This window comes from Cynocephalus volans, chromosome 13 (genome assembly GCF_027409185.1).
Source record: "Cynocephalus volans isolate mCynVol1 chromosome 13, mCynVol1.pri, whole genome shotgun sequence".
NCBI lineage: Eukaryota > Metazoa > Chordata > Mammalia > Dermoptera > Cynocephalidae > Cynocephalus > Cynocephalus volans.
In genome coordinates, this window is record NC_084472.1 from 52,075,307 (window position 1) to 52,099,231 (window position 23,925).

A 23,925-nucleotide genomic window follows, 5' to 3' on the forward strand; every position below is an offset into this window, starting at 1 on the left:
ACTTCTTTACACGCTCTTCATTACCTCCATTGCCTGAGCTTTGCCTTCTCTAGCTCACAGTTTTCTGTTCCCAGATCTCATTTCATCCTGTTGATTCCAAAGTTATCCTATAGTCTCTTCTCAGCAACTTATGCACTTACTGGGTTAAGCTTGCTTTTGTTTCTTCGAAACCAAATTCTCAGCAATATAGCATATATGGAATTCCCAAAAATATAGAATATGAAATCTTAAGGTATATACATACACACTATATATACATGCACATCTTAAGATATATATGTATATATACTGTATCTCTCTATACAATATATAGTATCTTAAGATATATATACATACACTATTTACATATATTTATGCTATGATACATATCTTAAGATATTTATGTACACACACATATGTATATGCACAGATACATAAATATCCTATATATATCGTCTGCTTTTTTGAAGGTATAAGATTCTAAGCCAGTAATTCTCAGTCTTCTTTGTCTTAGTATCCCTTTATTCTGTTAAAAATTATGAGGATCCCAAAGATCTTTTGCTTATATGGGTTATAACTATCAATATTTGCTATACTAGAAATTTAAACAGAAAGTTTTTAATTATTTTATTTTAAAATAACCCATTATATGTTAATATAAGTAATAATTTTGTGAAAAATTATATTTTCCAAAACCAAACACATTGGAAGACTGGCATTGCATATTTTGCATATGCCATTTTTTTGCCAGTCTCTTTGATTTCTGGCTTAATAGAAGTCAGCTGGACTCTCCTATCTGCTTCTACTTGTGATAGCTCACATCATGTAGAATCTGGAATATTCAACTGTACACTAGTGAGAAGATGAGCGTGGAAAGGGTAGGTAATATCTTAGCTTTAATAAGAAAGTTTGAGAAGCACTACTCAAAGCCAGCACTGCGGGACTGCCTGCCGTGAAAGAAGGAATTCTAGATGGTGGGGTGCCCCTGCCATTGCCACACCTAGCAGCACAGCCTTGGCTTCAGTCTCTAGGCTTCAGTTTCCTCCTTTGTAAAACAAGGCGCTTCTGGTGCCTAATAACTGTGGTAAGATTCAACTGTAAAATATTAAAATTTTATTAATAGTCACTCTACTTTTATCATGACCAATTTATCTATATATGATTACCAATCACTTATAATACTGAAACATGTCAAAATATATTATCCCTAATATAGCAGTATATATGAATGCTACAGCTTTTTTGATGCTTTCCTAAAAATTCTTTGAAGTAATTAACTATCATATCTAATTCTACACTAGATTATTTAATAAGCAAAGAATCAATTAATATGAAAAATAAAATAAATGTTTTAAGAAAAACAAGGAGTTTCTATTCTGTTTAATGCTGTTTTTATAACTGATTAAGTTTTGTGGGGGAGCGGGGGGAAGTCCAGATGAAAACCAAAGGCATGGTTTAACATAGTATTGTTGTTGTGCTTTTAAGAATATATCATCTGTGTTACATTCAGACAATAGAATATTATTCAGCACTACAAAGAAATGAGCTATCAAGCCATGAGAAGACATGGAAAAAGTTTAAATGTATATTACTAAGTGAAAGAAGACAATTTGAAGAGGCTACATACTGTCTGATTCCAGCTATATGACATTCTGAGAAAGGCAAAACTATGGAGTCAGTGAAAAGATCAGTGGTGGCCAGAGGTTGGGGGGAGAGATGATTTTTAGGGTGGTAAAACTTCTCCGTATGATTCTATAATGGCAGGTGCATGTTACACATTTGTCAAACCCATAGAATGTATAACACCAGTAGTGAACCCTAATGTAAACTGTAGACTTGGGTGATAATGATGTGTCAGTGTAGGCTCATCACTTAGAACAAAGGTCCCACTCTGTTGCAGGATGTTGATAGCAGGAGGGGTGATATGGGAACTCACTGTACTTTCTGTTCTATTTTGCTGTGAACCTAAAACTGCTCTAAAAAATGAAGTATATTTTTTTAAAAAGCATATCATCCACTCGATACTTATTAAAAAGTCTAATCAATATGAACTTCAGTGAAATTTAATGTTGGTCATTATTCAGTTTTTATTTTTGATGAATCAGTATACCATTCTCAGTCACTAAATGATGAAAAATTTTAATTGATTACTCAGTCTCTTATGCAGTGTAACATCCAGTTATTTCAAATACAACACTAGGTGGTATTTATTTTTAGAACTGAAAATTAATGTGAAAATAAAATATTTTGCCTGGTTTCATCATATAAACGGCTACTCTCAATACCCAATTTCAAAATTGAAAAAAAGGAATCACTTCAAGAAATAGGAATCAAAAGATGGAGTTTGAGTGATTTAAGAAGTAAAATAATTTTTAAGCACTTATGTAACTTTTCTTAAATATTCCTGAAAGTATTTTAGAATTAAATTATTTATTCAGCAGACTTTAGTGTGTGTTTGTTCTGTGTGCCATGCTGGGCCAGTGCAGGCTTTGCAGCTGTATCTGGTCAATCAGGCAGTCCCTGCCTTCAAGTGCCTTGTAGTTGGCTTGGCCGAGACTGTGAGGTAAATCAGTGAACTGTTACAAACACTATCATAAAAAGGTACCCAGGACACAAAGAAAAGTCCCAGGTGCTATGACTGGAGGGACAAAAGGAGGGAGCTGGCAGTTGTGCATAGGAGGAGAGAAGGAGAATTGGCAATGCCTTAGCTGAGTTTTAAGAGATTGAAAGATGTTTATCAAACAGACATACTTTCTGACTCCTAAATCTATGCTTATTTCCATATGCAAAGTTGGCTCTCATTGAATGAAATACAATATTAAATGCTATTGTGAATCTCTGACTAATGAATTAATGATTATTTTGCAAAAACTATAGTGTGTATTCTTTTACATAGCATATTCATTGCCAAGAATGGACAAATTCTCGAACACTGCATAGAACTGAACAATATCTTCTTAGTAGATATAAAGACATTCATAGTGTCAAGGAAGGACCAAACTTTAAAGGACTTGGAATAAAAATTTCTCTAATTTACTTTAAATTGATAAATCACATGAGTTTAAGTAGAATTGACATTGAAATTTAAAGTGTTTTGTGTTGTTTTGCTGGATTTAACTGAGGATCTTTCAATTGAGCTTTGTTGAAAGTCATCTTAGTGTATTTTTACATAGCAAATGTGCTGTATATTAAAACACTTTTATTCACATGTGTTCTTTAAATGAAATTATTGCTTACTAACAGTTGTTTCCATTAAAATATACCAGAACTGTGGCATACCATACAACGTTTGAAAAGATTCCATTTCTGCTGACATGAAAAGATGTCAGTAGAAGAGAAATTTAAAGAGAAGCTAGCAAATTTGCAGAAAACTGTGTAAAATAAAATCATTTTTGAAAAAGAAAACTATATGTGAGAATCAGTATTTATGCATATACATGTATACATATGAAGAAAAAAAAAATATCTGGAAAAATACACCCCAAGCTGTTTCTGGTAGATACCTGGGGTGGAGGAAGGGGATTAGTGGTAAGGAGTAACTTTTACTTCTTAATGGTTTTTCTAAATCTTTTGTTTCTTTTTTCAATGAGTGTGTATTCCTTTAAAATTGGATATATAATAGAACAATGCAAATAAAAGAAATAATAAAAAGTAATCACTGGGAAAACATTAATGCTATAACACGGATAAGGTACAAAAAAATGCAAGGTAAAATAAGTATTGAAACTTTAAACTGAATGGAAAAAACTAGACAAAAGAGTTAAAAGTCTGTATTTTCAGAGATAGTTTACCTTTTCTTAAACTTTATTATTATGTAGACAGACTGATTGATTTTGCTTTTCAAGCGAAAAGCTGAATCAGCTCTTTTCACCCTAAATGGGCACTTAAAATCCAGTAAGGAAATGAATGCTGTCTACTTTAGAACAGTGCGTGAGCTCATTTTTTAAGAAACTCCTATAAGCCTGTGGTTTGTTCTTTTCCCCTATGGTTTTTACAATAAAGCATGTAAAACAGCTTCTATCCTAACTTCCAGTAAAATTCTTATATTAGTTATCATTTTATAGTATACTTTTGATTAATAAATAATTATAGATGTTACTCCTGTAATCAAGCAGAAATCCCTCTAAAATCATTCTAGTCCAATTTCCTACTTCTAAAGTCTCCCCAACAGATGACTCTTTCAATATTAAAATTATTTATATTAAAATAAAACAAAACTCTAGACCTTCCAACAATTTGCACTATATAACAGTAAGAATAACTTTCAGCCTGTTTGAAATACAGAAGTGTTTCAAATCAAAATTCATATTATTTGTCTTAGCAAATTTTGACCGAAACTAAAATGATTTTCAATTATTATCAGGTTATACTTGCAAATCACAAGTATTTAAAAGAATGCAAATTTAAAATATTTTGGACATTATTTTCCTTTTTTATTAGCACGTTACTAATTGGCACTTGTTTGCCTTAGGAAAATAGCAAATTAACTATATCTTGTTTGTTCTTTACGTAGTGCGTATTGAGGGATTCAGGTGGTGGTGGTGATGGTGATGATAACTAAAGTCTGTGTGTGCTTACCACAGTAAGTGCTATGTGCCAGGCATTGTTCTAAGTACTTTACTTGTATTAACTCATTTCAACCTCACAACAACCACAATCAGTAATATTTTTGTTCCCATTTTACAGATGAGGACAGTGAGGTATAGGCAATTTAAGTAACTTGCCCAAGGTAACACAATTAGTAAGTATAGAACCAGGCAATAAAAGCCCTGTTTCTAAGCCGTTATGCACCACACCCTAAACATGCATGGTATTTTTCCTTGTAGAAATTCTGTTCCTTGGACAGCCCAGGAAGCATTTCCAATCCTTCTTTAAACACCCTGGCCACAGTGTGCTTATGGCAACTTTTTTCAGAAGGAAAGTAATTCACTTATTAACTACTCAGGAAATATTTACTAACTATTTACAGTGTGTGAGACTCTGTTCAGGAAGTAGTTACTCTCAGATGGAATTCCCTAGTGTCCATTACCATCCCCAAATAAGAGATCTTTCATTTCGTTTTTGAACTGTTGCCCTCCACAGGAAGGAAGCACTTCTACAGGACATCTCTACACCATCCACCATTCATACCCCCAAAACTAGCAACATGGCTCCTCCTGAGCTGATGCCTTCGCCAAAACCACTTTCATGTCTATAAATCTGTCAAACTCATTAGTAGCATGAAGGCTGGAATTCTGGGGGGTGCGTGTAAACATTTCCTGTAAAATGCCTCCTCCTATACGAAGTGTTGCCACTCGATTACAGCTGCGGCAACTCTGAGGGCTGCTGACCAGTGCTCTGAGAACCTACTCTTGAATCTTTGAGGCTTGGCTGCTCGCATGGGAAGCCCTCAGAAGAGCGCTTTGGCATCTCATACTGTCTAGCTAAGGAGGGAGTTAGGGCAGTTATGTAGGTAGTTGTCACTGGTATCTTCTCATGGTCAGAGTGACCTATATGTTGTTCCACACAGAAGTTCTGTCATTCTTTCCTGGCAGAACCAGCTTGCCTGTGTTTTGGGCTCAACTCTTTTCACTTGGCTTATTGGGAATGCATCACGAATATTTCCCTTCCCATCCAGTATGCATGATGGATAAAGCGATGCAGTGTGCACTGGTTTTTAGATTTTAAATAATGTTTCTTTACATTAATAACAAAACCTGCATGCTGCAGAGAGTAAGCAAATGAATCAATCTGAAAAGTCATTTTATGAAAATTAAACCAAAAATGTGATGCCTTTTTTTCTCTTATTGGCAAAAAAGTAGGAAGTTTGATAATACCAAGTGGGGGCACTCTTTAAATGTACCTGTGTTTTGGTCTAGCTTTGGGGAATCTACCCTATAAAAATACTTACCTAGGTATACAAAGATCCATGTATAATATAACCTAAATGACCATCAGAAAAGGAATGGTTAAATAATGGGATGCACATACACAGGCATACAGTGCAGCTGTGAGAAAGAATGACATGAGACCCATGTGTACTGACATGAGGGGATGTTCCATGAAGTATTGAGGGGAATTAAATATTAAGTAGAATAATATGTCTAATTTAAAAGTTAGAAAAAGCTCTTGGAAGCTTCCCTAAATTGTTAACAATAGTTACTCTTGGTGAGGGAGGGATAAGAGAGGGAAGACTTACTTTTTTACTGTATATTACATATACTGGTGTTTTTTGAGTTTTTCACAAGTAGATATTGCCTTAATACTTTTTTAAGAAAAAGAGTGAGAAGTTTGTGAACCATTTTAAATTAACGTTAAGAATTTCTGAAAGCAACTCCATAAGAATTGCTCATAATACCTCAGTTACTAATGAAAATACATATACAAATACTTAGGACAGTACCTGATACATAGTTATATTCAGTAAATGTTAGCTGCAAGTAATGGTAGTTGCAGTTAATGGATTGTATATTATTTGGGGGGAAAAGATAGTTAAATTTCATCATTCTATATAGAACACCCTTAGATTTAAGATGGTTTCTTGTTAAGCTGGAGATTGATTTTGGACTAATTGAAGAGTGTTTCTTGTTGCATTTTAATGCTCAAGGATATGATATAGAGTAGTAATTTAACATCCTGAAATTATTGCAGGTTGTCAAAGTCATAGAGTGATTTTACAGGTTTGTTTCTTTCTTCCAAATTGTATTTCGGCTGAGAATTGCATGTTTTCCTTTTCCTATCTTTCCCAAATTGACTTTTAAATTTCATGCATTTTCTTTTATCTGAGGTCCATTTTTAATAAAGATAAAAGGTTCTTCAATTCAAAGAGACTATAAATAGTGTACCAAGGTTGTGTAGAGACTCAGGTACTGTGTACATGGCAAATTCCCAAGCAAAGTGATTTGCTCCAAAGTGATTCACTGTGCTGGAGGGGACTCAATTCACATTTGTGCTTCAAACCATAAGCCACCCCTTTTTGGGGTGGGTACACCCCACTGTGAGTTGCTCCTGAATAGCTGAAGTCACAAATATGGGTTTTGGAGAAATGGGTTGTATCACTCCTCCCCAATAACCTGTTCTAGTATTTAATAATGATTGATGATTATTTCTTTTAATTATATTTTGTATTATAATACCATGTTCACTGAATTTATGTGTGGTGGTGTAAATATTTGACAAATTCTATGAATCGTTTTTATTCCCAGGACAACATTTATACGTGTGTGTGTGTGTGTGTGTGTGTGTGTGTGTGTATAAAATGTAATTATATTTATCATTATTTAGACTATATTTGCCTTCTTGAATTTTAGTTCATGTAATAATCTTTTCTAATTCCCTAAGATATAATTAAATACTTTCTATTATGTAACTGTCAATCTCATGCTAATGTACTCAGGTTCCAAGGACCTTTACAGATAACTTCTTATAAATCTGCAATTATGTGTCTCAGTTCATTTTTAGAAGGGTCATAGGGCAGTTTTCTCATTTCTTGATTTCTGCCTAACTTTTTGGACACTTTTTTGTTTCTTTTGTGGTTCATTTCAATTATTATTTTAGACCCTATAAAATATTCATTGGTCTTAAAAGTCCACATTTATCATAGTTTATACACTAGTAGCTGGACGATAAGCATAGTGTTTTGGACTTCTTATTGCATTAAACTTTCTGTTGCATCCTGCTTGCTTGGACTGTATTTATGTGTTCATATTCCAACAAAAGATAAGGTCTCTAATGGAGGAAAACAAGCAAAAAGCAACAACAACAAAAAATTGTTTGATATCTCAGAAGTGATAAGTGTAACAAAGAAAAACAGGATATTGGGCTAAATAGTAATGGGGGAAGGGCCATTGTATTAAGCAGGGTGTCCCAAAAGGCCTCCTTTATCAAGAAAACCTCAGAACAGGGACCTACATGAAGTGAGGCCATGAGCAATGGAGAAAGCTGGCAGATGAGATTGTCAAGCAGAGGGAGCAGCAAGTGTCAAAGCCCCAAGGTGGGAACCCTCAGAGCATGTACAGGAAAGTGCGAGAAGAGTACTGTGACTAGACAGAGTGAGCAAAGCGGACAGGAGATGAAGTCTGAGAGGTGTCAAGGCCTTGAAGGATGGCTGTGAGCAGAAGAGAGGTGATTTGATTTAGGTTGAAAAGAGCACTCTGGCTGCATGTGGGCAATAATGAAAGTGTGGAGATTAATGACTTAAAACCTTTATGATGGTGACCACCTCAGCCCCAGCAAGAAATACATTTTACATCATTACTCAGTTCCACTTTATTCTTTTTTCACTTACTTCAGTTGTAGCATTCTCTCCATCTTCACAGAGGTTCTTTGCAGTCCACCTGGTAAAGGAGAACCGAACCATTGTTGTAACTTGAATATAGCAGAAGGATTCTTGCCAGGCTGCTGCCCAAGAAATGCTGCCCAAGTGATATGTTCTCAGCACAGTGAATGGAGACTGAGATACCATTACCAGAAGGCTCAGCACACATGCCCCCTTATTTTGAGGCCCCCAAATTTTAGAGGAATTCAAGACTTTGATATGGGATCAGGTCAAGATTAGAGTAGTATTAAAAACTCTAAGAGACCCTTCTCTTTAATCCATTGATACCTTCAGTGGTGGGGACAAGCATTTCACCATCTTTAATCTTGACAGGCCACAAATGGAGAACTGGTTCCAGGAGAAGAGTAGTCCTGGGTGTGGTGGGCTCTGGAAGCCTCAGCAGCAATTGGCCTACCGCAGCCAGTTCCCACAGTGGATCCTTGTGAAGTGACTGCCTACATACCACAGATTTCTCCTGTTAAGAGAGCTGCCGTTAAAGGAATAAAAAGTTTAACAAGAAATCCCAAGATAAAAACATACCCAAAGACCTTCACTGTCCAGAATTCTTTAAGATATTGTTTTAGAAATATTAGTATAGTAAATTGCAAAGAATGAAAAATGCAGACCTGTAATATATGGTCCTTTAAGGCAAATTAAAGATTTGATACCAAGAATAGATTTGATCTTTTTTCTCCCATAAATAATGGTGTTTGTGGATGATATAGAAGGATGAGGTTGATATCCAGAGTGTCGAAAATGGGTAACATAACAAAAATCTCTTAACTCCACGCTGTAACCAGCTGAGCTAACCTGCCAGCCCTTACAGAACTCTTTAGATTCGAATTTAACTATGTAAGATTTTGTCAACACAGATGTATTTTACCAGCGTTTTGTTTTGAAGAGGATTGTTTTGGTGGTAATTATGTTCAGTTTTGCAGAATTATTTTGGCACTATAGCTGTTAAATCTGCGAAAATAATAGACAAAATACTGCAAATTTTATTTTCTTGTGGCTATTAACCTGCACAGAATAAATACTTGTTAAAACATTTATTATATAATATTCTGTATTAGTCTAGTAAGATATAAATTATATCTGGATATATGTGTATAGATAGAGATGTAGATATAGGCATAGATATAGATACAATGATGCTCAATACTTAGACCACTGTAATTACTGAATAACAAAACAGTAAATGTTTTTAAACTCTTCTAAATCATTTTCATTTTCAAGTATAAGAGCATTAGATTTTGAATGCTGATACCTCTGTTGCTGTAGAGTAATATGATGCTATGGACAAGAAAAACTTTGAGAAGCTTTTTACTAACTATTTAATAATAGGGGAACATTCATTTTTCAGGAGCTTTCTGTATCCTTCCTTCCCTCAAACCAATATACAGAGAGGACAATGCCATTCTTGGGCCCAGCAAAACCCAGCAGGACATTCTAAAGTAGTAGTATCTTCCATGTGACTAAAAATGAAGCATTAATCTTCCACCAGAGGGAAAGAGGGTGGTTATGGGGTGAGGCTTAGGGATGAAACAGAAACATTGTTTAATCTGTTACTGGTAATGAGTACAAACAAAAAGTTTGAAAACTTAATGATTTGTTTTCCACTTTTATGAAATATGTATGAATATCATAATGTCTGCTAATGCCAAGATGGCTTTTTCAGAATGTCCCTGGTACTAAAGTGCTCACACATTCAAACATCTTGTCTCTCTCAGCCTTTCTTATTAGAATTTCAGAAATTGTTGTCCCATGCTTTAGTAGTTTTTTACTCTATATCTACTTAAAGAAAGCGTTAAAGAAATGGTATTTTTTTCTGTCGTGCTTTACCTCCTCCTTCTCCCCTCTTTTAAAAAATTACAAAAGTTAGGTTGCTAGTGTGGAACCACTAAGGGGAGAAAGACAAGGAATGTGTAGGAGGATTGTTTCTAAGTTCTCGTATACATTTAGCGTAGGCCATGTGTTTGTCTGGGCAACTCATGCTGAGACCATGGGACTAGATATTGAAAACTTTTTGTGGATGTAAAATCATACAGTATTTACACTTCTAATAATTTTTATTCTTACCTTCAGGCCCTAGCCATATAGACATGAAGTCAGTATGACAAAGCATTGATCAGGAATTCAAATACTTAATCCAGTCATCAACACTAATTTAGAGAAAAGAAAAATAAACAATAAATCAACCTCTTATACCCTTCGAACAACCCTCCCTAAATCCTATTTTTTATGCAATAAAAAATAAGTACCAAATATGCTTATTCATGCTGCCTATACCCACAGCTATAATATTTAGATAATTTGGTAAATATGGAAAATCTAGGAAATTTTCAGGATAACATTTTTTCTAGTGGATAGCTTTCTTATTTCGTTTTAAATTAATGATATGAACTGAAGCATAAAATTTATGTAGACTTTTTATGATTGTTCTCATAGAAAGTATATTTCATTCCTTAATAGTATGATAAATCTCAATAACATAATTAGACAGAATATGTAAGCCTTTTCATCTTTTCCATTTTTGTTCAAATAGCAATATTTGCATAGTAGTCCCTGTCACAAAACTGGATTTTCATATTTAATCTTTTTTGTATTTGACCCTTATTATTTAAAAAATTCAAGAGTGTTTAAAATTATGAAGTTGTTTTCAATCTTAATATATTTATTATAGATATATTTATTTTGAAATATATATCAAATCTGGCTTTAAACATGTTGCTGTCCACTTCTATGTGCAGGTCATCTCACCTGGTTTTTTGTTTTTGTCGTTGTTAAAATGTTCAATTCAGGTTCTACATGGTCAGCTATTATGAGCGGAATCACAGAATAGCAGTTGGAGCTCGCCATGGTTCAGTGGCCCTGTACGACATCCGGACTGGAAAATGTCAGGTAAATAAATCATTGTGACTTCCTCTTCATAAAGTGTGGAAGTTATTGAAAGGAAGGAGAGACTAGCACTTCACCAGTTGACGTGCTGAGCTGCTGGAACATTATGGATAATGCTAAAGGGATCAATAGTTTAATGAAGGACTCAAAGAATATACAGCCCTACTATCTTTATTCACTGGGACTGAAGGGCTGCCATGATGGGTTCATACTAGGACCCAGAGTAAGGTGGCACTGCTCGCACACTGCTTTGTAGTACATCTTTTTTTTAAAACAAATTTTTCTGATTTTCTCTTTTTTTCAGGGGTTTTATGAAAAAAAAGTTTGATGATGGATGACTATGATGTAATGGTTGAACAAAAATTAATTTTTTGTCTAAGTAAAATGAGATACTTAGCAATTGTAAGAGTAGCAATTGTAGTCGGAGTTCATAAAAAGAAGAAATCACAATAGTATTTAGTATAGCTCTATAAAAAGGAAATTGATCCTCTATTTGAAATAGAAATATTATATTGCTTTTTATATTTTTAAAACTGTTTTTATGCTTTTATAACACTTTACTGTTTATGAAAAATTCTTCTTGATTTTGATATTGATCTTGATCACCTGATTCTTACAATATGCCAGTTGGGTAGACAGAGCAAATCTAGCCCCACTTTAGATACAAGGGAAATTGAAGCTCAGAGCTTTAAATCACTTTATCCCGAGTCACACTGAAATTGAATGGCAACACCATGTCTGGGCTCCACTGTGGTCATGGTAAACTTATAATGTTCATTGATAAATATTTCCAATCATAGCTTCTTATGTTTCATTGTAGCATTTATTAATGCTGATATGTTCAACCATATTATTGTATTAGGAATTTCCAGAAGGAATATGAAGAAATTGGTTAAAAAAAATGGACAGTGCTAAAGGGATCAATAGTTTAGTGGAGGACTTGAAGAATATAGAGCCCTACTGTCTTTATTCATTGGGACTACAGGGCTGTCACGGATGGGTTCATAATAGGGCTCAGAGAAAGGTGGGTAAGAATATGGTTAAAATTTTAAACTTTCTCTTAAATTTGATAAACTATTAATTAATTCTCCAAAAGCTTCCCAGGCTGCTTTCCATGAAATAGTTCTAAGAGATCATGTTTAAGGTAAAAGTTTCAGGGGTCAGGCAAGTTTAGGAGATACCATTTGAATGTTAAACACCTTTTTAATGCAGGCTTTCTTAGAGTCTCTAATGTGTGAATGTGCATTGTGCATTTCCTGGGAGTGCATTGAATGTGCACCATTTGCCATACTTATTTAACTATCAGTCGTTGTTTGTGTGTGTGATTTTTTTTTTTTCCAAAGACATTAACTCCCTACTGGTGACCATATTCTTTTATGATGGGCTCTCACTGAAAGAAATGAAACTATTCTGAGTACTTGTTTAAAATTAAGTTACATTTGTTTATAATATTCTTTCATAAAAGAAGTTCTTCAAACATCATTTTCAGAATCTCTTTTGTTAAGACAGTTTTTAAAAATTGGAGTATATTACTACTAGCAGAACTGAGGGGAATAAACCACAAACATCTACTAGATAAAGACAAAAAAAAGAAAAAAGAAAAAGAAAAAAAGAACAAGGGGACCTTGTCAAGCTTCTTTAAAAATAAAGTGAGGAAATCACAGAGAGGACTCTTTGTTATCAAATAAAAGGCAATTGCTGCCAGCAGAGAGAAAGTGAGGCAGTAAAAGCACAATGAGGTAACTCAAAGATGAGTGAGAGAAAAACAGCAATTAAGAATTAATGAGAAAGTTTTTTAAAAATTAGGAGAAAAAAGGACCAAATAAAAAAAAATAATGAGAAAATACCAAATTGTAGTTGAGTATACATTTCTTTTCATTTTCTTCCTACTAAGTGGTCTCAATGAAGATCTTGGTAACATGCAAAAAATATTAATATTTTTGAGTATCTTATTCTTTTCTATTAAAATACTGAGATACACATATCAATGACATTCTTTCTTAACAAGAATTTGTAATATTCTTATTTCATTTTATTTTCTGTATATCATTTTAGTACATTTAGATATTTAGTGTCCCCATGATTTTTTTCTACCTCATTTTCTCAATTTTGGTACCTAAATTGTCATTAGTGTTATATGGCTGAATAACCTTTTCCTTCCAGTTCTGTATAAAAGGGATGGTTACCCTTTCCTCTCATCATTTAGAACATGAAAACAAAGCTAAATCTCTAAAATCAATCTTAACTCCTTTCTGCAGTTACCAGTTATATCCAGTGACAATCAATTCTTGGGAGAGTCTCTTAATTCTTTTATTTTATTAGTGTTGTAATATTTGAAATAAGTGAATCAACAGCTAAAATAGAACATACAAGTATAGTTAGTGTCAAATGACAAAATTACAACAAATTTAAAGATCTTAATTGGATTTATCTGGAATTTGGCAACACATCATAAGTGTTCCAGTGAGCTGAGCAAAGGAGATTGATTTTATAGACAGAAAATGGCTGAATAAAACAGAAACAAAGAACAAAAATCGGACTGGTCATTTCAAACTTACTTTTCTTGTAAGGTTGAGGACAGGGAGACAGAACAGTAGAAAAAAGTTTATTTAACATCAGGTTACTTAAGGTTACTTCTTTTGTGTGAAGATTAAAGCAGTGAGAACTTCGTTATCATGCTTATTGAAGATATAAATGGGCCAGTTTGGGAAATTGTCTGTCTTTTTCTCCTGATATCAAATTAGACCACAACCTAAGTGACTTAGAACTTAGCAGGGCTAACTCTGTTTTTATTTTTAGTCTGGTCTTTTGGGGCCTAGTTCAGGAACTTAGTCCAAAACAATGGCCTTCTACAATTTTTATTTAACAGTAGCATGTTTGTTTGTTTGTTTGTTTTGGCAGCCAGCCCATATGGGGATCTGAACTGTTGACCTTGGTGTCACCAGCACCACATTCCCCCTAGTGAGCTAACTGGCCAGGCCCAACAGTAGCATGTTTAGAAGTGATGTTTTAAAGGGTGAATCAAAGGATCATTTTGAAATAGGAATGCAGTAGAACATTTCTTGAAGAATCTGTTGGAATTAGTTAACAGAGAGAGGGGGGCAATTTTTCTAGCATGAGCAAAGATACACAGATATGACATTAAAAAATATAGTAAGGATAACTAGAAAAGCCACTTGGCTGTAGAGGTAGGGTTCCAATTGGAATGGTAAGGCATAACCACCTAAATGGGGGAGAGTCACACTGAAGAAAAAAAAGAGTGCCAGAGGCTGAGAAGATTCATGGGGCCCATTGGAGTCAGAGAAACTAAAGGGAGGGTCATATATGTCCCCTGTTATTGTTATTAGATTGATTGGTAAGGAACATAAGAGAAAAATTAAGTTCCCTTTTCTTCCCTTTTGGCACTGGCTCCTATCTTTTTTTTATAATCAATTTTATTTAGACCTGTTCTTTCCAAACTTGAATTGAAGATGACACAAAACTTCAGGATAAGTGTGGCATATCTGTTTGGAACATGAATTTTACTTATATCAAGTGTTGGCAAACTATGGACCAAATCTGGCCTGCTGCCTGTTTTAGTAAATAAAGTTTTTAATAAATAAAATTTTATTGGAACACAGCCACACTCATTCATTTATGTCTAGTACAATGGCAGAGTAGAGTAGTAGCCCGCAAATCTAAAATATTTATTATATGGCCCTTTACAGAAAAGGATTGCTGACCCCTGACTAAGATAATTAAGGAGGAGGAGTTATTAATCTAACTAGCAGTGATTTAAAACATTATAGTATAATATAGCGGATAAGAATAATTAGAAAGTTGTGTTCCAGTCCTGTCTCTACCACTAGTTTTTTACCTTGGAGAAAAATTCTCAACTTCTCTGAACTGAAGTTTCTTCATCTGTAAAATGGTAACAGAAATAGTGCCTGTTATTGTGGAAAGTGTTAAAAATGTATCCAAATACTTGTTACACATTGTAAGGTGGACTTTATTCAAGGGAGCCCACGGTGATAAGGATAGGGACCACAGCAACGGGATCTTCAGTGGGAGAAATTGGACTCAACTCTGACTTCCATGAGGACAAGAGCAAGGCACAGGTCAGTTGATGGAGACTTACTAAGAGGAAACATCAAGGATAAGGGGTTTCTGGCTAAACTGACTTGACAGGATTACTGCTGAAGGCAGGCCAGAATGATAAGATATCAAAGGTGGTTAGATACCTAGGATGGGGGATTTTCTGTAAACTGACATAGCAGGATTCTTGCTCAAAATGTATTCAACAAAGACAGACGGGAGACGCAAGGTCAGGACCAGTCAACCAGAGGACTCAAACGAGCCTGACTAAAGTTTTGGTCAACGGACAGAATCTTTGTCAGAAGTAAATAAGATAATTTATGTAAAATTCTTAACACAGTGCCTGCCAACTAGTTAATGTTCAGTAAATGTTGGCTATTATTATATTAAACTTGGAAATACATTACATTACAATTAAATTACATTAATTATAGGGAATTTTAAAGATAAAACTTGGGACATGAGGTTTGTAGACTCCAGAGCTAGGAGTTCATAATCCTCAGCTGGGAGCACTTGGGTGGAAAAGTTGAAGCAGCACTGCCTTAGACCATGTGTAGATTTCCTTTCTAAAGGTTAAGCACACCACAGGCAAGAGCTCTACTAATTATGAAGATCAGAAACGTTGATGTAATTCAATAGTTAAAAACCTGCTGTGCTGCTGACTTGTTTTGACTTGGCATCTGGTAGCAATTTAAGAATATATCTGTTTTGCTTAGTTAAAAAAAAAAGTATCTAATTCCCTTTGTAGTGCTTAAATTTTGTTGCTAGACAGTGCTCTTGCTAAGCAGGAGAATGAGAGTCCATGATTCCTTACAGCTCTACAGAGTATGTGTTTGATGAAATCCTCCAGCAGTATTTGCCTTTGGTTTGACAGACTTAATATCATATCTCACTGATTTCCAATCTTTTTTTGATGCATTCTTTGTCTTTTTTCTTTTTAGGTTTTTGTTTGTTTGTTTTTGCTGCTGGCCAGTATGGGGATCTTTCACCTTGGTGTCAAAAGACTGTGCTCTAACCAACTGAGCTAACTGGCCAGCCCTTTAATTGCATTCTTTGTAATAACTGCTGTATCTGTGCAAGATTCTCTTAGACTCATGTTAGCTAGTTTTCCTTATGAAGTTGGTACTGTGTCACTTGGAGGCATCTGATGCACTTTAGTAAATCTAGGCACTTACTTTCTTACCATGCTTTGATAAAGGACTGCAAAAAAAAAAGCATGATGTATGAGAAAAGGTATGGCTGAAGACTTCTCTGTATCTGAAATTATTAAAAGAACTTTATTATTGGAAAGTTTAAGTAAGTTCTTTAAAGAACCTGTTCTTGAAAGCCCATATTATCTTGTGCCTGGTACATAGCAGAAGCACAATAAAATACATGCTTATCAAATTAAAAATCCATGAGTCTTTGGAGTAAAAAATATATTAAGAAACATAATATAGCATGGTAAACAAAAATGAAGTGTACATTAAGTCAAAATATTAATTTGGGTATAGTTATATTTCAGTATGTCATAATCTACATTATCAAATTTCTCTAGGGAAAATAGGGTATCTTTTCAGAAAGAGCAAAGAAAACCTTTCTTATGAGTCATGAAAGATGGATTATATTTCTGTAGTAGATCAGGCCAGCCATAGGCCAGATAGTGAAGGAAAAAAATAGAAACAAAGATTGATTGTATGTGGAGAACTGTGGCAACTGTGGTCAATCTATAATCTCTTATGGAGCAGGAGCCAAATTCTGGAATGCTGATGAGTGCCCCATCACACAGCCTAATGGTATAAAAAGCAATGAGCCTACAGTTTGAGCTCTTCTGGCCTTGCAGATTTCTTACTCCACGTGGGACGGATGCATTGACCTTGAAGTTCAGGTGCACCTCAATGAGAAAAGGAGGAGGCGGCAGGATATGGCATCTGTTCACTTCTACCCTTATCTCCTGAATGTCCTCTGCCCTGCTCCTTTGAAAAGCAACCCTGAACTCTGTCCAAATCCATTTTCACCAGTCTTTGAACCCTGACTTACCCCACCATTGTCCATCCTAGCTTACCTTCCTTCTTCAGCCAACAAGACTTCACCGTCTAGCCCAGCAATACTACTGCATACAAGCATCTGCCAAATGCCCACCTAAACTAACAAGAAAAATAGAATAACCACACCAATCTTAAAGTGTATATGGAAGATGAGGAAGATTGCTTCACTTTTCTAATAAGCTCTTTTTCTCTCTTTCCCATTTTTTCTCAAATGCATAGTAAATTTTGAGGACTAGTCTTATCTTGTGGAACACATCTATTTCTACTTAATCCATTCTTCCTTTGAGCTGTATTTCATTTAATAACACCACCCTCTGTCATTCCCTATCCAGATCCTCTTCCAGGTTACATAGGAAGTGTTCAAAAATATCTGTTGGATGACTTATTATAAACACAGGATGTCAGGAAATGCTCCTTTCCAATTACATTTGTCATTAGATTATATTGAAATGTCTGACCTCACTGGCTATACACAGTTGCTGTATACTCATAGGTGAAGCACTGCTGGCAAACACAAATGCTGAAGCAATAGTAAGTGCCCCCAAAATCTTAGCTATCAGAATTATTACTTAACCATTGGCTTAAATAAGACAAAATCAGTCAACCTCATCCTGTCTCCTACTGTTGCGGTATGTACTACTTCATACTAGCTCGATCTGTTATAAGTTCTTTCTTATGGTTTTTTTTTTTTTCTTTTTCCCAGGACTATTTGAATTAATCTTATATGTAGAATGAGTAGAATATCAATCAAGTGATTAGCAAATTTCAAGATTATATTTATTGATCTGTCTTCATCCATCTGTGTTTAATAATTGCCTCTTTGTCTATCCTGATTTTTTTCCATAGCATTTTTCTATCATCCTACTGATACTTTGTTCTGATTTTTTGAAATTGTTGTAAATATTACTTTTATCACTGCTGCAATATTAGAATCTTTCTGAGTAAAGTAATTTTGAAAACATTTAATAATCTTTATTTTTTAGAAGTTTTATGTTCACAGCAAAATTGAGTGGAAAGTGCAGAGATTTCCCATATACTGCCTTCCCCCACACTTGCATAGCCTCTTCTGCCATTATCAGGCTCCCCCACCTGAGTAGTACATTTGTTACAGTTGATGAACCAACACTGACATTTTGTCACCCAAAGTCAATAGTTTACATTAGGGTTCACTCTTGGTGTGGTACATTCTATGGGTTTGGACAAATGTATAATGGCATGTATTCATCATCATTGTGTCATACAGAGTAGTTTCACTGCCCTCAAAATCCTTATTTATATAACTTTTTATGCATATCTGATTATTTTTTAGGGTAAATTCCTGGATATACAAGGCAAGATTAAAAGATTTGGCTATTTGATTACCAGAGTGCTCTGAAGCTGTTTCCCACAAACAATTTATGAGCATTAGTCTCTCCGTATCCTCCTTAATATTTCTGGGAACAACAGATGACTTTTGAATTGCAGTTTTTCTCATAAAAAATGAAACCCCGCAGTTGGCCTATTTTGCCTCCTGTATTTGTCATCCAACACATTGTTTCTTCATTTATTCATGATGTATTATTCATTTTGTTTATTAATAAAACTTGTGATGGCCCTTCTCTATGCCATACGCCATTTTATATGCAAGAGGTCAAAAAATAAATGTGAACTGTTCCTACCCTCAAGGAATTTATAATCCACTGTGGAAGATAGGCATAAACCCATAATTGAAGTACTGTGATCATCCTTCAAGGAAGGGAGCCTGGAGTGTTATAGAAGAACACGGGAGGAGGGCTAGCCCACCTTTGTTTAGGAGTCTGGAGAGAATTAGTCAGGAAGGGCTCCCTAAAGGAGAGGACGTCTGAACCAAGTTATTAACAATCTAGAGTTAAGCAAAGAAGGGTAAGGGCAAGGGACATTATTTCAAGCAGAAAGTACAACATGTGCAAAGCCCAGAGGACCAAGAAAACATAGGGAAACTATGCTTATCCAAAACTTCAGAAATGTTTTCCCTAATGTATGTCAGTGGTTCATATTACAGAAGTTTTCAAATCAGCATTATACTGGGGATTACACAAACCTTATGTGAGAAACAGTTATTCCAATAGATAGAGACATTTCTTATCTGTGACTTATTAAATCCTAAATTAGTAATATAGCTTTTGGGCATAAAGTTACATATTATTAGCAAAGTGTTAAAGAAATAACTGAATGCCAACATTTTCTGTTAACTAAAATAATATTTTTAGGAAAAGGGGATTGGCAAGATATGAAAATGTTTTTAGTATGTGATTGAGGCATTTTATGAAACTAAACCAGTGTAATTTTCTACAATACATTTAATTCTGGCAAGCACTCTAAGGTTCTAGATATCGAAAGAAAGCTAATATTCAAGACTAAACAGAAATGTCAGCAAACACATCTATATTTATAGAAGTTCGGAAAACAACGTGTTCTTCTCTCTAAAAATAACAAAGATTTTACTTCTAGTTAGGAGGAGCAATGGACCTTAGGGATCTTGTGGACAGTAAGATTGATGTTTCTTTAAGGAAGAGCTTTAAGCTTCCGGCACAGTTTTCACTGAGCAGAAGTCTATAATGCTTATACATCAAGGGTACTTATGTGGTGATTGCAAAAATTGCAGTGAGAATTGACTACAGTACTTAGTCAGACAGTGACATTTTAGGTATTTTCTTCCTGCTCTTTTCAGCAGCTCATTTTATGGCAGGCACTTCCTATAACATTCTGGAGCAACAACCAGAAATATGGCATCAGGGGTGATAATAAGATGAATGGTTGGAGAAGACAATGGCTTCCTGACACTGCTGAAGAATTACCTAACAAACTTACCATTTTAAAAGTGAGATGCTATTTAGAGAAGAACTTCTAGGAAGAGAAACAGATATCTGGAACAATGCTTGAAATTAGACCATTATTTATTCTGAAACTTTAAAATTTTTTAAAAAATATTTTAACTGACTGTGTAGAGGAGTATTTTTTTCTGTTTATTTACCCCACCACTCACTGAGTACTTCTTATTTTTGTGCTATGCTTTGAATGGCAGTAGTCAAGAATTTAGCACCAAAGTAGAAAATTGAGTCCTTAGTAATATCTGTAATTGGAAATACATAAGGCAAAGAGTTCTACTGTTTACAAACCCAGCAGTTATTTCAAGCATTTCACCATCCTTGCAAAAGCATTAGGTAAGCTAAAATTTATTTTGTGTCTCAAAACTCTCATCAGTTCATCTACATTTGTCAGTGCTATTCCGTTTCCTACCTAGCCATTCTCTTTTCCTCTCAACACATTTAAAAAAAAAAAAAAAAAAGAGTGAAAAGACAACATACAGAGTGGGAGAAAATATTTGCAAAGTATACATCCAACAAGGGATTAATACCCAGAATATACAAGGAACTCAAACAACTTCACAGTAAAAAAACAAATAATCTAATTAAAAAATGGTCAAAGGCTCTCTCTCTCTCTCTCTCTCTCTCTCCCCCCCCTCCCCCTCCCTCCCTCTCTCTCTCTCTATATATATTTTCTACATATATATAGTCCAGAAAATTAGGAAACATTATTTTTTAATTTATTTTTTTAAATTGAAACATAATTGATTTTACATATTTATGGGGTACAGAGTTGGCATCAGTATTTGTGTATAGTATGTGATGATCAAATCAATATTAGCATGTTCATCATTACAAATTATCACTATCCTTTCTGTCCCTTACCCAATTACTCCCTAACTTCCCCCTCTCCCCCTTTCCTACCTCTGATAACTATAGGTCTGTTCTGTCCTTCTGAAAGTCCAATGTTTTATTGTGGTCCTTCCTTCCTTCCTTCTTTCTTCCCACTTTAGGAGTTGAGGACCTGTGGTATTTCTCTTTATGTGCCTGGCTTATTTCACTTAATTTTCTCCAAGTTCATCCATGTTGCTGCAAATGGCAGAACTTCATCCCTTTTTTATGGTTGAATAGTATCCCATTGTGTATATATATCACATTTTCCTTATCCAGTCATCCATCAATGGACATTTAGGCTGGTTCCATATCTTAGCTGCAATGAACATGGGAGTACAAGTATCCCTTTGTTATGATGATTTCCATTCTTTTGGGCATATACCCAGAAGTGGTATTGTGGGATCATATGGTAGTTCCATCTGTAGTTGTTTGAGGAAACTCCATAATGATTTTTATAATGGCTATACTAATTTACGGTACCACCAACAGTGTGAAGAGTTCACTTTTCTCTATATCCTTGCCAGCATTTGTTATTCTCAGTCTTTTTTATAATAGCCAGTCTAGCTGGGGTGAGATCGTATCCCAGTGTGGTTCTGATTTGCATTTTCCCGATGATTAGTGATTTGAGCATTTTCCATGTACCTGTTGGCTATTGAGTGTCTTCCTTTGAAAAATGTCTATTTAGCTCCTCTGCTCATTTTTTGATTGGATTCTTTGTTTTGTTTTGTTTTGTTATTGTGAAAATTTTTTAGTTCCTTGTATAGTCTGGATATTAATCCCTTGTTGAATGTATGGTTTGCAAATATTTTCTCCCATTGCATAGGTTGTCTTTTCACTCTGTTGATTGTTCCTTTTGCTATACAGAAGCTTTTTAGTTTGATATAATCCCATTTGTTTATTTTTTCTTTTGTTGCCTGTGCTTAGAGTCATAGCACATTGAATTCATTCTGGATTCACTGCCTTGTATTCTTTATGTGTGCTCTCAGTGTGTAAGGCACTTAGAACATGGCCTGGCATAATAATGTTCAATAAATATGACTCATAAGCACTCTAAAACATATAGAACGAGGACACAAGTCTATAGTTTATGATAGGTTGTAAAGAGATGTCAGTGATGATTTAAAGGATCTTCTTGTGAAGCTTTGATAGCTGCTGTCTAAAATGGAACTGCTGGTGGACCTCGCACGTAGTGGAGGAAGAGGCCCACATACACAGGTACCGTAAAAGCCCTGGATTCAGTATAGTCAGCCCCAGAAGTTGCTCATTTAATCAAAAATGTTGCTCAAGCATGGAGTCATAGAAAATGATATATATCTTAAGTATTTCATTTTAATTTAAAACCTATAAAGATAATTTTATTTTCTATCTCTTTCAATGTGGGACCAAGGACTTTTTTTTCCATATTGGTCCATTGATTTTAGTTCTAGAACATTTTTCTTGCCAAGCCACACCAGTTTCTGGGTTTTTAAAAGTGGATTGAGAAATTAAAGATTCTTATAAAGTGATCTCAGTGTATAATCCTAGATTTTTATGCTTTTCCCAGTCTTTTACATTTGTCTCACACCTAATTTCATGTATATGTATGTATGTGTCTTTTTAAAGCCCTCTTCCTGATCTCACTGTATAACTTTACATGATATTTAACTACATATTTACATTTCAAGCACAACTTGCGTTAGCTTTGGTTAACTGTAGGTCATGAATCTCAACTGGTGAGAGCAATAGAAGAGTAGCCTACCAACCACTGGCATTTCTCATGTGGTGGGCATCAGTTAGGATATTTGACAGAGGGAATAGAGAGCCTTGGTTAGCCCCAAGAGTCAGTAACATGGAAGTCAGTTAAGAGCAATTCTGTTACAATGCTTTCAGCACATGATACCTACTAGTATTTACATGGCATATGAAATGCAGAAGGGAATGGCTACTTGGGTGAGCAAGGTATTTACAGTCTGGTGGGGATGACAAAAGTAAAACAAGTAAGTGCAATAAAATGGTTTAGTGCTACACTACAATGTGACAGGCCACAAAGGAGGAAAGGTTGGTGAGGCTGGGGACAAGAATAGGAACAGTTTCTTAAAGAAGGTGATGTTTGAGCTGAGTCTTGAGTAGGTTTTCTGTAGGCACACATGGAGGAAGAAAACTTTCCAGGGAGAGGAAGAAGCATGGACAGAAGCATAGAGACATTATTTAGACATTAACTCCAGGAACTATACAGTTTTTGTTAGACCTGGAGCAAAGGTTGCAAAGAAAGGAGAGTGAAAATGTGATAGAGGAGGAGAAGGATGAAGCCTCGTAGTTAGGAGGGTGAGATCATGGTCAGCCTTCTCTGGACAGATTGCTTCATAGTTTGGAGTCTCAGCAATCAGCAGCGACAAACTCAAATGCCTTTGGAGACCAAGTATGTAGCATGGATTAATAAAAGATAAGCCCTCTTGGTTTCTTTTTTTCATTTTTCCATTTTTTTCAGTTTTATTTTGTTGTTTACTTTCTTCTTATTTCTTAGGTTTTATTTTGTTTTTAATTAACAGTAATTGGACCTATTTATGGAGTACAGTGTGATGTTTTAATATAAGTATACATTGTGTAATAATCAAATCAGGGTAATTAGCACATCCATCACCTCAAACACTTGTCATCTTTTTGTGGTGAGAACATTCAGAATCCTCTCTTGTAGCTATTTTGTTTTTTTTGTTTGTTTGTTTTTTGTTTTTTGTTTTTATCTTGTAGCTATTTTGAAACATACAATACATTATTGTTGGCTGTTGTCACCCTCCTGTGGAATAGAACACCAGAACTTATTCTTCCTAACTGTAAATTTGTACCTGTTGATGAACCTCTCCCTGCCCTCTCCTCCCCCTACCCTCCCTGCCTCTGGTAACCACTATTCTTCTCTCTACTTCTATGAGATCAACCTGTTTGTTTGTTTGTTTGT

The 23,925-nt window shown here is 34.9% G+C and overlaps 1 protein-coding gene across 3 annotated transcripts in view; it reads left to right on the top strand.

The window, feature by feature from the left end:
• The window catches only part of WDR7 (WD repeat domain 7), a 362,337-nt gene that overhangs the window by 282,575 nt on the left and 55,837 nt on the right, over positions 1–23,925 (top strand). The window contains exons 26-28 of one of the 3 annotated variants that reach the window (XM_063077002.1): positions 11,077–11,176; positions 15,171–15,270; positions 16,189–16,257. In XM_063077002.1, the coding sequence (XP_062933072.1) occupies positions 11,077–11,176; positions 15,171–15,242 (172 nt within the window). In that variant the 3' untranslated portion in view covers positions 15,243–15,270; positions 16,189–16,257. Of the gene's footprint in view, positions 1–11,076; positions 11,177–15,154; positions 15,271–16,188; positions 16,258–23,925 lie in introns of those variants that run through there. The other 2 variants (XM_063077003.1, XM_063077001.1) reach the window with 2 other exon arrangements.